Below are 15,698 nucleotides of genomic sequence, written 5' to 3' on the forward strand. Positions count from 1 at the left end.
TAAGATAAAGATTGGTAGGAAAATTATATGGAATCCCACCAATACACTCTCATTTCTGACATGCATTGGGCCTTTGTGGTGAGTATTAGAAACAAAAATTATTCTTGTAATAGCTATTGAGGACAGAGGGTCAGGAACCAAGCTAAGCATTTAAATGAACTATTTTATTCAATCTTCTGGACAGCCTTTGAGGTAGAAGTATTTATTATCCTCCTTGTACAGGAGCCAGTATAAAGAGAGGAATCAAGATGGCGCTGAATCCTTGATTGGCCACCTATACTACTTGTATACTACTTGTGTCCACTGGGCAATTTATTTAATCTCTTGAAATTCCAGATTCCTCAAGCATGGGGAACAGGGTCACTATTAGAAATAGTAAATGAGACTATGGATAAAAGAGCTTAATACATGCTGGGTACTTGATTCTTTAAAACCATTTTAGAATATGGACTGTTACTGAACTAACAATTTGATTCAAGTCACTGATTTGAGTTTATGTTTTCTCTCCCCTAAGAGAGATGGAGTGTTGCACCACAGATGTGAGAATACCTGTTAACTTCTGTTATCAGGCAGGTACCAGGAAAAGTGTGACATAGGCTGGCCTCAAAAAATATTCTTGCAACAGTGGTCTGGAGTCCAAGAAGGGCATTCACATTCAACCACACTGTGGAGGCCTAAGGAACTACCCCCACACTAGTTGTGGCTCTGTGGCTTCTGTAGTTGAAGGCTTCTAGATGCTGTCTGCTTCTCTTTTGTGATTTGGTGTCTGATGAGGCCAAATGACTTTTCCAAAGTAGAACTCTTGGTCTGCATCTCAGAGATAATGCTACAACAGGTTGGTTAAGCATATCAATTTTGCTGTACTTCTTGGGTTCTTTTCACATAAATTCCTACTAGTAAAATAAACAAGTTGCAAGGGCTACAGTGAGATGACAGTGCAGCAGACAACAGGGACCTGGGGACTTCTCTTTGGCAATAGATTCAAATGTATTTTTGTAGACATTGATAAATGAAGCTTCTTGTCCCCTGTGAGGAACAGGCCTGGATACCATTGCTTTTCTGCAGGTGTGTGGAGAGGTGGGAACCCTGGGAAAGAGAGGGTCAAACCATATCCTCAGGGTAACATCAAAGGAGCTCTGATCTCAGTCTCCTATAGGCCTCAGGTGTGACTCACAGATGCTTCCCCAAACGATTTTTAAAGTGCTTTTCCAGGCCAAAGCTGGAATCTCCCTGACCCAAAAGAAATACACATGCCTTACCATTGTGGCTGAAATACTGCTCGTATTTATTAAAAAGGTAGAACATAATGCATCTGTAGGGATCCAGGTTCCACAGTTCTCAAAGCACTAGCTGTAAATCACCTTTAGGTTTGTCATTCCCTTGGGTGGAAGCAAAAGTGCTTTAATGAAATGGCCCCAGAAAGAATAAACTATTGTACCATACTATGAAGGATGCTGCTAATAAAGGAGCAGGAGAATGTTGGAAAATGAAGCAAAAGCTGCCATTCTATCTAGTTCAGAGTGCAGACATCTCCCCTTATATCTCCCCTTAGCGGCAGCCCCAAGTAACACAGATCCACCCTCCCAACCAGCTGCCAGAGCAAGAATGTGGTTTTCCTAAAGGCAGTGGAAGGGAAATCTGACAGTATGATAGCCATTTCCAATGGAGAGGACAACACTGTCAGGTGCTGCAGTGCCTGGGGTGGTCTAGGGGGAGACTTCCCGATGAAGAACCTGCAGGTTCCATCTGGAACAGCACAGAAGAGAGACTTGTAGATTTCGAGGTCCATCAGAAGACAATTGTGGGAGGATCACCTGCCTTCTTAATGACAACTGGGACTGGATCAAATGTACCTAAATTAAGGGCTCAGATGTTCTATATAGTGGATACTCTTTGTACTTGTAGTACCGTCTTTAAAGGTTTCTTTCCAAACAGGGTGAAGTGCTCTGAGGTCATGTACAAAATCTGACACACTGACAAGTGGACTCATGTGCAAACATTATTCCCAGGATTGGAAAGTGTTTGCATTCAGAAGCAAGAGTTTGGAATGCCTGGAACCGTGTCTGGCATTTCCACCATAGGCATCTTTGCCACAAGTATTTTCACTGCATAACTCATTGGCCAGAAGGCAATTTGGCCATTGAGGGGCCAAATAAAATAACAAAATATAAAAGAGGGACCTTAATATTATTTCTTCATTTTGTCCTTTTTAAGAGAAGTATCAATTTTCCAAATACTGGGATGCATATTTTAACTGGGTTTTGTATTTCATTATGAAAGCCTTCTACATTGTTATTCCATCTTTAGCATAATGAGCATGTCTGTCCATAGACATTCAAAAGTTCTATGGGACATGCAAAAGAAAAACTATAATGCATTTCTGAGTTATTACAATTGATAAACTACTACTCTGTATTACAGTATGGTATGCAATCTGGCCTTTATACTCTTATTTCACACTTCTAGTTAGTTACTGTATTTTCTATCAAGTTGATATATGGAGTTGTTATCCACTATTTTAAGACCACCCTGTATACTGGTCATAAACTTTTAAGAGGCCTAAGATTCATGTAATTGTAAAAATGGGAACTTAGTTTGGTTTCATTTCTCTGTTGACAGTTATTTTATCTCTGACAACAACATTGCCTTTCACCCAATTAAGTGGTGAAAAATGTTTGCATCAAGACTCTGTAGAACTGTGTGAAACAAGATCTTTGGATGCCTGGATGGGAATGAGGCAACATCACTTGATTCCAATAGGTAAGAAGGTGTCTTTGCGGAACAGAAGTTAATAGTGTACTGGGTCAACTCACCTCAAATTCAGAGCAGTTGAGTTAATGAGCAAACCGTAAATTTGCATTTAGCAATGGCAGAGATATTGCACAGGCTCCTTCCAGCTCAGGAACATGGTTTGATAAACCACGACCAGTCCCCAATGGCAGTTCCCCTTTATATTAAAGTGGCCCACAGATATCCACTTTAACTCTGGGTAACTGGTGCTGGAAATCAGGAATAATTCATCTTATTCAATTGTCTGCTGCTACTCCCTACCCCCAACTCAAAGCACTACGTGTTATGAGCTATGCTTCAGCTGTGAAGAAATGCTGGTTAGAGTAGGGACACCATGCATGTGTTTATTTACAGACATCCTTGGGTGCTTTGCAAGGCCTCCATCCTCCTTCTGAAAAATGTGACGAGGCACCAGAAGGTTCCAGGACTTGCTGCTCAGAACTAATGGTAGTCCTGGAGCTCAGAGCTGGAGATCACACTGCCTCTCTTCTGAAATAAGGCTCAACCCCTTGATTCTTATACATCTAGAGATTCTAAAATATTCTTTCCACAGTAAGTACACTTTCCTGTGTGCTCCTGAAAGCTGAGGACAGGCCCTCAGCAAGCACATGATATTCCAGGATCCTGCCTCTGGATTTACAAGCAGGGAAGGGTAGGAGCCGAGCAACTAAGAAAATAGCAAGACGTGCCCCTTAAAGTAGCTAGACACTACCAAATGCATATTAAAAATATCATCCACAATATTTTTTTACCTAAGTGCACATTAAAACCTATCATCACTTTACATTCCCTGGCAAGAGGCAACATGTTTCAGCAGAGCCAGGCAAGGCCACTACTCAGTCTCTGCTACCCCCGCAGGTAGGTGGCACCCGGTGGCTCCTGCCCCAGGGCATTAATGTGTGGGATGGCACCTGCTGCAGCTGCTAACTTCTCGCTGAGCTTCTGGTTCACCAGCTCCAGGTGGCGACCATTCTTCCGTGCCTGCCTCAAGGACCTCTTGACTTTCTTCACCCGATCCCGAAGCTGCTTGTTACGCTTCTCCAGGGTGGCTACCTTCTGCTGCAGTTTCTTGACATGGTCCTCCTCCTCAAACAGAGCCTTCTGTACTGATGAACACATGAGCTGGGGAAAGAAATGCCATGGGAGAGGCAGGTGAGTTGCTCTAGGGCGGTTTTGTGAAATTTCCCTGGGTGCTGCCAAGCACCCAACACCACAGACTCTGACTTAGCCAATGGCTCCAACCCCAGGATGAGGACAACCCTCAAGGCCTTTTCTTGGTTTCACCCTGTGAACCCTGCCCTAATAGCAAATATAAAGTACCCTCTTTGGGGTACCTTTGATAATTTAATTTTTCAAAGCTGTTGCATGGTTTGTCTTTTTACATGCTTACCAACTTGTATACTATTAATTCCCTGAAGGGGTTGGTGACTTTCCACTTTTTGATTCAGCAATTTTTTGCCTGTTAAATTCTAATCTGGGTTTAAAACATTTTCCAGAAAAGCCAAAATTTGAGGATCAGCCACAAAGGGCCTTCAGGGTATTTCTACTTAACAGGCTTTACCTGCATTATGCATCAAATACATAATGGAAATTATTCTGGTCATGGCAGGATGGACTTCAAGTACAGGGCATTTTTTAAAACAATTTTTCTTTCTTACCTAAGCCACCTGGTTCTACTTGTGGCTTCAAAAGCCACCAGGCTTATGTCTACCACCCCCTCAGGACCCAGTGCAGAGGCAGCAGCCTCAAAAGCACCCAATCCTTCTGTGAAAGAAGCCTGTTTATCTTAGAGTTTTGGCCTGAGAAACAGACTTCTAATTTAACACACAACTGAAGACCCACTGATAAGACTCTCCAAAGACTGTGGAGGCCAATGGGAGTCAACTTCATACTCCCCCTATGTCCCAAGTTGCCAGTGTCTCCAAGAAAGGAGCTTGTATACACATCTGGCACCCTGGCTTTTGTGTCTGATGCTCAAAGAACACATCCCTTGAGACTATGGCATGTGCGTGAGTTCATCAGGACAGTAGCAACCAGAGAAACACTTCTTAACTGTATCACCAAAGAGCTCGGCACAGAGGGAGCAGACAGAAATGCCCATCTCCCCATCTTCTCCTGGAAGAGATAAATCTGCCAACTTTAATAGTTGCTACCTGAAGTTCTGGTTTCCAACCAGCATGAATCTAAGTGCTGAGATCCTCCCCCTTGAGACACTGAAAGGTCTTGGCACACCCTCCACTACTGGGAGCTGCAAGAATGAAGTAGGCTGCTCAGTCACAGAAATTGAGAGACAACCAAGAGTTCATAAGCCAGAGGAGAATGAAAGATGTGGCTTTTTTATCTAAGGCTTAGAAACCAATACAGAGAATAGATCAAAATGAAGAAACAGGAATATGCTCCAAGGAAAAAAAAGAAGATAAAATCCCAGAAAAAGACCTTAATGAAATAGTGAGAAGTGATTTACCTGACAGATCAAAACAACACGGATAAAGCTGTCCACTGAATTTAAGAGAGTGACACATAAACCAAATGAAAATCTCAACAAAAAGAAAATAAAAGTACCTAATAAAAGTGACAAAGTTGGAGAATACAATAACTGAATAGAAAAATACTACAGAGGAGTTGAACAGTGCACTTGAAGACACAGAAAGAAAGGATTCATGAACTCAATGACAGGTCAGTGTAACTTATCCAATCATAACAGCAAAAAGAAAAAAGATTGAAAAATAGTGAAGATAACTTAAGGGACTTGGGGACCCCATAATGTGAATATTGGTCTGCTTGATGTTGTCCAGGAAGAGGAAGAGAGTAACAGGTAGAAAATGTATTTAAAGAATAATGGCTGAAAACTTCCCTAACCTGGAGAAGGAAACAGGCATGTAGATCTAGGGTGCCCAGAATAATAAGAGGAACCCAAAGAGATTAATCACAATATATCTCAGTGCTAAAGTGTCAAAAAAAGGGAGAGAAGCTTAAAAACGGGGGGGGGAGCTTTTTATGTACAAGGGGACCCCCCCACCATGAAACGGTCAACAGATTTTTCAGCAGAAATTTTCCACACCCATAGAGACCTGCATGATAAACATGGGCATATCTCATTTTGTTGTGCTTCACAAATACTGCATTTTCTAACAATTGAAGATTAATGGTGATTTGCTAAACAAGTCTATTGGTGCCATTTTTCCAACATTTGTTCACTTTGTGTCACATTTAGGTAACTCCTGAAATATTTCAAACTTATTCATTATTAAGTGTCATGGTGACCTAGGATCTCTGATGTTATTCATACTTGTTCTAGGGTGTCACTAACCACACCCACATAGGAAGGTGAACTTAAATGTTTGTATTCTGACTGCCCCACCAACTGGCCATTCCCCCATCTCTTTCCCTCACCCTGTTCCCTGAGACACAGCAATAGTGAAATTAGGCCAGTTTATAAGCCTACAATGGCTTCTAAGTGTTCAGTGATAATTCAGCTTAGTGAGGATGGCATGGCAAAATCTGAAACAGGATGAAAGCTAGACACTTTACACAAAATAGTTAGCCAAGCAGTGAATGCAAAGGAAAAATTCTTGAAGGAAATTAAAGGTACTACTCCCATGAACACACAAATGATATGAAAGCAAAACAGCCTTATGGCTGATGTGGAAAAAGTTTTAGTGGTCTGGAGAGAAGATCAAACCATCCAAAGGATTAAGCCAAAGCCTCATCCACAACAAGGTTCTAGAGCTCTCCTTCAATTCCATGAAGTCTTAGCGAGGTGAGGAAGCTACAGAAGACAAGTGTGAAGCTAGCAGAGGTTTAAGGAAGACACCATCTCTATAACATCAAAGTGCAAGATGTAGCAGAAGTGAGGATGTAGAAGCTGTAGCAAGTTATTCACAAAATCTACCTGAGATAATGAAGTTAGCTACCCTAAAGAGATTTTCAATGTAGATGAAATAGCTTTCTATTGGAAAAAAGGATGCCATATAGGGCTTTCATAGCTAGAGAGGAGAAGTTAATGGCTGACTTCAAAACTTCAAAGGACTGACTGACTCTTTTGTTAAAGGCTAATGCACCTGGGGACCATAAAGTTGAAACCAATGCTCATTTACCATTATGAAAATCTTAGAACCCTTAGGTATCATGCTCAGTCTACTCTGTGGTCTATAAATGGAACAAAAGCAGGCTGAACACACATCTGTTTACAACATGGTTTACTGAATATCTTAGGTCCACTGTTGAGACTTGCTCAGAAAATAAGATCTCTTTCAAAATATTACTACTCATTGACAATACAGCTTGTCACCCAAGAGCTCTGATGGAGATGTACAAGGAGATCAATGTTTTCATGCCTGCTAACACAATAACCATCTGCAGCCCATGGATCAGGGAGTCATCTTATACTTCAAGTATAATTATCTAAAAAATACACTTTATAAGGCTATAGCTGCCAAAGATAGTAAGTCCTCTGATGATCTGGACAAAATAAACTGAAAACTATTCTAGATGCCAATAAGAACATTCATGATTCATGGGGAAATGCCAGAACATCAACATTAACAGGAGTTTGGAAAAAGTTGGTTCCAACCCTCATGGATTACTTTGAGGGGTTCAAAACTTCAGTGGAGGAAGTCATTGCAGAGAAGATGGAAGTAGAAGAACTAGAATTAGAAGTGGAGTCTGGAGATGGGACTGAATTGTTGCAATCTCATGATAAAACTTGAACAGATGAGGAGTTGCTTCTTATGGATGAACAAAGAGAGTGGTTTCTTGAGATGGTATCTACTCCTGATGAAGACACTGTCAAGATTGTTGAAGTGAAAACAAAGGATTTAGAATATTACATAAATTTAGTTGATAAAACAGCAGAGCAGGGTTTGAGAGGAATGGTTCCAATTTTGAAATTGGAAGGTCTACTCTGGGTAAAATACTATCAAACAGCATCACATGCTACAGAGAAATCCTTCATGAGAGGAAGAGTCAATCACTCTAGCAAACTTCACTGTAGTCTTAAGAAATTTCCCCAGTTACCTCAACCTTTTGCAATCACCACCCTGATCAGTCAGCAGCCATCAATGATTACTACTCCCTGAAAGTTCAGATAATGATTAGCAATTTTTAGCAAAGTATTTTTAAATTAAACAATTTTTACATACACTAGGAAACAAAAAAACTCATTTTACTTGTATTGTGATATTCAATTTATTGGGGTCATCTGGAACTGAACCCATAATATCTCTGGAAATTAAAAAAAAACTGCCAACCAAGATATCTTGCCCTGCAAAAGTGTCCTTCAGAACACTCAAGGACACTGGAAGTTTTCCAGACAAGCAAAAGCAAAAGAAGTTATCACCTCCAGACCCACCTTTCAAGAAACAAAGTTGTTCTTTAAGCCGAAAAGAAAGGGTGACAATATATGAAAGTATAAATCTCATGGGTAAAGATAAATATATACTAAAATTCAAAATAATGTATGTTATAAAGGCAGTGGATTAATTGCTTATAAAGCCAATATGAATGTCAAAAAACAAAAACAAAATAACCATACACATATATGTTAATGGATCAAAAGATTGTGACATCAAAAACAAAATGGAAGGAAAGAGTTAAAGTGTAGAGCTTTAGAATGCTATCGAAAATAAGTTCTTATGATCTTTAAAACAGACAGCTGTACATGGCTTTATATAAACTTCATGGTAATTACAAAGCAAAAACCTATAGTAGATACACGAGATAAAGGTCTCTAAGCATACCACTATAGAAAATTATCAAATAACAAAGAGAGCAAGAAAAGAAAAAGGAATAGAAGAATTACAAAATAACTGGACAATTAACAAAATGACAATAAGTACATGTCAATTATTAAAGGTTAGTGGTCTAAAAGTTTCAATCAAAAGACAAAGAATGGTTTTAATGGATCAAATGCATGACCCATCTATATGCCTACCTATTAAGAACTCACTTCAGCTTCAAGAACACACCACAGACTGAGGGTGAAAGGATGAGAAATTATATCCATGCAAATGGAAACTAAAGGAAAGCTGAGGTAACTATGTTGTCAACAGAAAAATAGACTTTAAGAGACAGGCTAGTAAACACAGATCATGATATAGTGATATAGTGATCAATTCATCAAAGGGATAACATCTGCAAGTATTTATGTACCCTTCAGAGGAACACTGAAATATACAAAGGAAATATTTACAGACCTAAAGAGAGAAATAGCACTATAGTAATAGGGGACTTTACTATCACCTCCATCAAAAATGAATAGATTATGTGGACAGAAAAATAAGGAAACATTGTACTTAAACTACATGTTAAACCAGATGGACCAAAAAATAAAAAATAAAAAAGTAAAAAAAAATAAAAAATAAAATAAAATAAAATAAAATAAACCAGATGAACCTAACAGATATATACAGACCATTTCAGAAACAGACGAATACACATTATTCTGAAATGCATGAAACCATGGAACATTCTCTATGACCAATCCTATATTGAGCACCACGTCACACATCTTAATAAATTAGAAGACTGAAATCCATATATCAAGCTGCTTTTCTAACCAAAATACTATTAATTACAAGAAAATTGGAAAATTCACAAATGTGTGGAGTTTACTTGTTTGATCCATTGGTTGAGAGCATGTTTAATCAAAACCAGAAAAAAAATACAGAATGCAGTAAAATCTAAGAAGAAATTTCAAACAACCTAACTTTATACCTCAAGGAACTCAGAAAGGAAGAAAATACAAAGTTAATGAAAGGAAGGAAATAATAAAGATCAGACCAGAAATAAATAAGAGAGAGAACAAAAAGACAACAAAAAAAGATTAGCAAAACAAACAGAATAGACCAGGAATCAAAGAGCTGTTACAACTTTTACCACAGAAATTGGGCAATGAGAAGAAATGGATAAATTCCTAGAAACATACAACCTAGCAAGAGTGAATCACGAAGAAATAGAAAATCTAAACAGATTACTAGTAAAGATATTGAATGAGCCATCTCTAATCAAAAACTTGCCAAAAAAAAGTCCAGAACCAGATGGCTTCAGTGATGAATTCTACCAAACATTTAAAGAAATATTAATACCATTCCTTGTGCAAAACTTCCAAATTGATTTTATAAGGCCAGCAATTACCTTGATACTAAGATCTAACATCTAAGATCTAAGATGACACTACAGAAAATAAATTATAGGTCAATAATCCAATGAACATATGTGAAAAAATACTCAAATTATTAGCAAATGAATTTAAATATTAATAAGATCATACACCACAATCAAATAGACTTGCTCCAAGGATGCAAGGGTGGTTTAACATCTGTAAATCCATCAATGTGATATATCATGTTAATAAAATGAAGGATAAAATAAAATGATGGATAAAAACCATATGATCATCTCAATAAATGTAGAACAAGAAACTGACAAAATTTAACATCCCTTCCTGATAAAAATAGGGAGGGAATATACCTCAACATAATAAAGGCCATATATGAGAAGCTCACAGCTAACATACTCAGTAGTGAAATGCTAAAAGATTTCCCCAAGATCAATACCAAGACAAGGCTGCTCACTCTCACTACTTTTAAGTGCTAATATAGCAATTAGACAAGAAAAAGAAAAGGCATTCAAATTGCAGTACAAAAAGTAAAACTGTCTCTTTACAGACATGATATTATATAGAGAGAGAACCCTAAAACTCCACAGAAAGCTGTTAGAATAAAAAAGTTCTATAAAATTGCTGGAGAAACTGTGGAAGGAGCCTCGGTGCCCATCGAAAGATGAATGGATAAAGAAGATGTGGTTTATGTATACAATGGAATATTACTCAGCCATTAGAAACAACAAATACCCACCATTTGCTTCAACGTGGATGGAACTGGAGGGTATTATGCTGAGTGAAGTAAGTCAATCGGAGAAGGACAAACAGTGTATGTTCTCACTTATTTGGGGAATATGAATAATAGTGAAGGGGAATATAAGGGAAGGGAGAATAAATGTGTGGGAGATATCAGAAAGGGACACAGAACATAAAGACTTCTAACTCTGGGAAATGAACTAGGGGTGGTGGAAGGGGAGGAGGGCGGGGGGTGGGGGTGAATGGGTGACGGGCACGGAGGGGGACACTTGACGGGATGAGCACTGGGTGTTATTCTGTATGTTGGTAAATTGAACACCAATAAAAATTAATTTATAAAAAAAATAAAATAAAATAAAATTGCTGGAGATATTAATATATTAAAATCAGCTGTGTCTCCATTCTCTAATAACAAACTATCAGAAATAGAAATTAAGAAAACCCATTTACAACTGCACTAGAGTGTATATAAAATCTAGGAATAAATTTAACCAAGAAGGTAAAAGATCTGTACAGTGAAAAACTATAAAATTCAATTCAATCCCTATCTAAATGCCAATGAAATTTTTCACAGAAATGGAATAATCATAAAGTTTTTGTGTGACTACAAAAGTCCCTGAATAACCAAAGCAATTTTGAGCCACAAAGAGGAGACAACACACTTGCTAATTTCCAACTATGTCACAAAACTATGGTAATCAAATAATATGATACGGGCATAAAAACAGACATAAAGATCAATAGAACAGAATCCAGAAACAAACCCATGCATATACAATCAATTAATTTACAATAGGGAGGGAAGAATATGCACCGGGGAGAAGACAGTTTCTTCAATAAAGGGTGCTGGGAAAACTGGACCCCAATCTTAATGCCATACACAAAAATTAACTCCAAAGGAATTAAATACTTTAATGTAAGATCTGAAAATAGAAAATTCTTAAAAGGACAAATATAGAGTAAGCTCCTAGACACAGGTGTTGGCAATGATTTTTTTGGATTTAACAACCAAAACAAAAAAGAAAAAAAAACAAAAGTAAACAGGTAAGACTCCAACAAACTAAGAAGCTCTTCTGCACAGCAAAGGAACTATGAATGAAAAAAAAAGAAAAAAAACTACCTAGGGTAGACTGGGAAGATGGTATGAGGTTACTAAACTCAACTTGTCCCACAGACACACAGAGACAACCACATGTATTGTAACTCTCCCAGAAAACAACTTGAAGACTGGTAGAACAGATCCTCCACAGCTAGCTGTAGAGAGAAGGCCACACTGAGAAGTGTAGGAAAGGATAGAAATGCAGTCAGGAACCAAACCTCTGATACAACCAACCACAAAAGTGAGAGTCATCACAAGTATGGAAAAAAGAGGACATCAGACTCCACATAGGGCACAACCACCTGCCTCCTAGGGACCCACACAGAGAAAACAAGTCCCTATAATGTCTGGCTTTGAAAGTAGTGGTTCTTAACAACACCAGGAGAGCCTAAGGGTGATAAGAAACTGAGTTCCCACCCTTTAACAGCCCGCATTTCAACTAACTCTGCCCAAACACAGTTTGAAAAGCACCTATGATAGATGTGAAAGAGAATTGTTGACTAATTTTAGGATGAGTGCCAGAAGTGCAGCCATCTGCAGATTTCTCCAGGAACAAAAGTGCTGACAGGTACCATTTTTCCTACCTTCCCCCATCCTAGACAGCCTAATACTTGGAGAGTATTAACACTTGCTGTCACATCTACCATGATAGCTGCAAACCCCACCCCAGCAGGCAGTCCTCCAATGTGGCTTCTGCCCCACCACACCCAGCAGGCAGCCCAGGATGGGAGTGGTACCTCTCCAAAGTGACTCCTGCCCTGGGGTGGGGGTGGCTAACCCTGTACACACTCTTATACCCACAGCTCCCACAGCCAAGCCTCTTACTGGCTGTGCAGGGAGCAAACCCTACTCATCAGTACACTCACAGCTGTCCTAGTATTAAGTGTAGACACCCAGGTTAAGTGCCAATCCCACCCACCAGCCAGCCTAGCCTCTAAATTGCACAAAAGAGCAAGAATTGTACACAAGTGTGCCCATGGCATTTACAGTGGGTCATTCATTTCAGCCAGCTGAGCTGAAGGCCAGCTCCACCATCAAGCATGCTCACATCAATTATGGTTCAGCCACATACAGGGGACATCCCTAGAGCACTCATGACCAGAGGAAACTGAACCACAGGGCACTAGAGGATCCTATATACAAAAAGCTATCCTTTCAAAACTCAGTCGGCCTACCTAATTCATAGAAACAAGCACAGAGATTTGATGAAATGAAGAAAGGTATAGATCTCAAATGAAAAAAAAAAAAGACAAAAGTCCCAGTAAAAGAGCTCAATGAAACAGATAAGCAGTATGGTTGATAAAGAGTTCAAAGTGATGGTCATAAAGATATTCCCTGGACTTGAGGAAAGAGTAGATGAACTCAATGAGAACTTCAATAGAGGCGAAAAGTATAAAACAAAGAATACACTAAATGAAAAGTATACTAGGGGGAAATCAACAGAACAGAGGATGCACAGAAAGGATGAATACTTAACCATTTGCTTCAATGTGAATGGAACTGGAAGATATTATGCTGACTGAAGTAAGTCAATCAGAGAAAGACAATCGTATGGTTTCACTCATGTGGAATATAAGAAATAGTGAAAGGGACTCTAAGGGAGAGGAGGGAAACTGAGTGGGAAAAATTAGGAAGATAAACCATGAGGGATTCCTAACTCTGGGAAACAAAGGGTTACAGAAGGGGAGGCAGGTGGGGGAATGTGGTAACTGGCTGACGGGCACTAAGGAGGGCACGTGATGAGATGAGCACTGGGTGTTTTATGTTGCCAAATTGAATTTAAATAAAATATAGTTTTAAAAAAGAGGATGCAGAAGAATGAATCAACTTTCTGGAAGGCACAGTAATTGAAAGTAACAAAGTTGAGCAGACAAAAGACAAAAGTATGTTAAATGAGAAGGGAAGTGGAAGCAGGGTGAGGACCTAAGCTCACCTCATCCCAAGAATACATCTAAAAAACTATCAAATCATCCTAAACACCCCAGAAATCAACCTGGAGACTAGCAGAACAAACTTCACAGCTAAAGGTAGAGAAGACGCCATGCCAAAAAAGGTAGAAAGTATAGAGACATAGTTTGGGAGAGAAACAGATCATTGTCACTATAGTCATGGAGAAGGATGAAAGACAAGAGTGCATAGAGGAAAATTAATCCCTATAACAGGTGGCTTAGAAAGTGAGAGATACCAAATTTCATGACTTCTAGCAACGAGTGGGGCTTAAAGTCTGAAGTTTTAAAGGTCAGTGGGCTTCAACTGGACAGAGCCCAGAGTGCATTGAGGCTGCTCTTAGAGAGAAGGCAGGGCAAAGGGCCTGCAACTTACAGCATGGAAACAGTGATCTTTAAAACACATGGGGAATACAGTAGGGAGGTTATTTGGTTATCTCAGAGTACATCCCCAAAAGGCAGTGTTCATGGAGAGACCCCTTCAGGAACAAGGTGCCATTTCTCTCCCTCACCACTCAGCATAATCAAATGAGCACCTACAAGAATTAGTGCAGAGCAAAAACACTGGCTACCTAATTTGCTTACATCAAGCCCCCCCCAACACACACACACAAACACAGACACACACATACACACAGACTCCAATGGAAGTGCTCTTCCCAGTCATGATTGCTTTAGTCCAGCATAGCAGGCCCTATCCCATAGAAGATCATCCCAAACCCTTACTGACACCATGTATCCCTACCCAGGAACCAAACACTGCCCATAATTAGCAAAGCCTTACCTCTGCAGATGACTGGCCTGAAAAATAAACAGGCAAGGACTAAACAGCAGAGTGCATGCAGCACACACTGGAGACATTCTGTGAAGTGCCAGGCCTGCTACACAACAGGGTACTACAGGATTTCCTCTTCATAAAGCCATTACTCTCAAGAACAGGAAATGTAGCTGACTTTCCTAACAAAGAAGCAGGCAGAGAGACTTAGACAAAATGAGAAGACAGAGGAATTTGTCCCAAATTAAAGAACAGGAAAAGACCACAGCAAGAGACCTACATGAAAGAGATAGAATAATATACCTGATAGAGAATTTAAAGCCCAAAGATACTCAATGGGCTTGAGAAAAGAATGGAAGGCATCACTGAGACCCTCAACAGAGAGATAAGGAATAATGTAGCAGAAATAAAGGTTAATAAACAAAATGAAAAACACACTTGATGGAATGAACAGCTGGCTGGAAGAAACAGGAATAAATTAATGACCTAGAAAACAGAGTAATGGAAAGAAAACCAAGCTGAACAAATGAGTGAAAAAAGAATTATACAAAATGAAAATACTCAGAACTCAGTGACTGACTCCATCAAATGTATTAACATTGACGTTACAGGAGTCCCCAAAGAATAAGAGAGAGAAAAGGAGTCAGAGGATTTATTTGAAGCAATAATAGCTGAAAACTTCCCTTATCTGGAGAAGGAAGCAGATATCCATATCTAGGAGGCACAGACAACCGCCAACAAAAGCAGATCTACACCAAAATATATTGTAATTAGTATGACAAAATATAGTGATAAAAAATAGTAAAAGCAGCAAAAGAAAAACAGTAACATACATGGGAAACCCCATAAGGCTAGCAGGGGATTTTGCAGCAGAAACTTTCAAAGCAGAAGAGAGTGGCATGGTATATTTAAAGTGCTGAATGTGAAAAAGCTGCTGTCAAGAAAACCCCACCCAGCAAGGATATTACACAGAATAGAAGGAGAGATAACATCCTTCCCAGACAAAAACTAAAGGAATTTATGACCACTAAGCCAGTCCTGCAAGAAATATTAAAGGGTACTCTTTAGTGAAAACAAATATCAAAAGTGAGAGTATGAAGGTAAGAAACACAAAAGCAGGAAAAAATAAATATTTCTGCAAAAAAAATCAAGGAACTCACAAAATAAAAGGATATAAAATATGAGGATGGGTTCAAACTTAAACAATCATCACCTTAATATAAACTGCTC

At 39.1% G+C, this 15,698-nt stretch overlaps 1 protein-coding gene across 1 annotated transcript in view; it reads right to left on the reverse strand.

The window, feature by feature from the left end:
* Positions 1–1,261: 1,261 nt before the first annotated feature.
* Positions 1,262–15,698, reverse strand: part of CCDC3 (coiled-coil domain containing 3) — a 118,031-nt gene continuing 103,594 nt past the window's right edge. Inside the window, exon 3 of the mRNA XM_055330976.1 lies at positions 1,262–3,912. Coding sequence (XP_055186951.1) covers positions 3,637–3,912 — 276 coding nt within the window. The 3' untranslated portion in view covers positions 1,262–3,636. The remainder of the gene's footprint in view (positions 3,913–15,698) is intronic.

The sequence above is a fragment of the Nyctereutes procyonoides genome, unplaced genomic scaffold (genome assembly GCF_905146905.1).
Source record: "Nyctereutes procyonoides isolate TBG_1078 unplaced genomic scaffold, NYPRO_anot_genome, whole genome shotgun sequence".
NCBI classification, from domain to species: domain Eukaryota; kingdom Metazoa; phylum Chordata; class Mammalia; order Carnivora; family Canidae; genus Nyctereutes; species Nyctereutes procyonoides.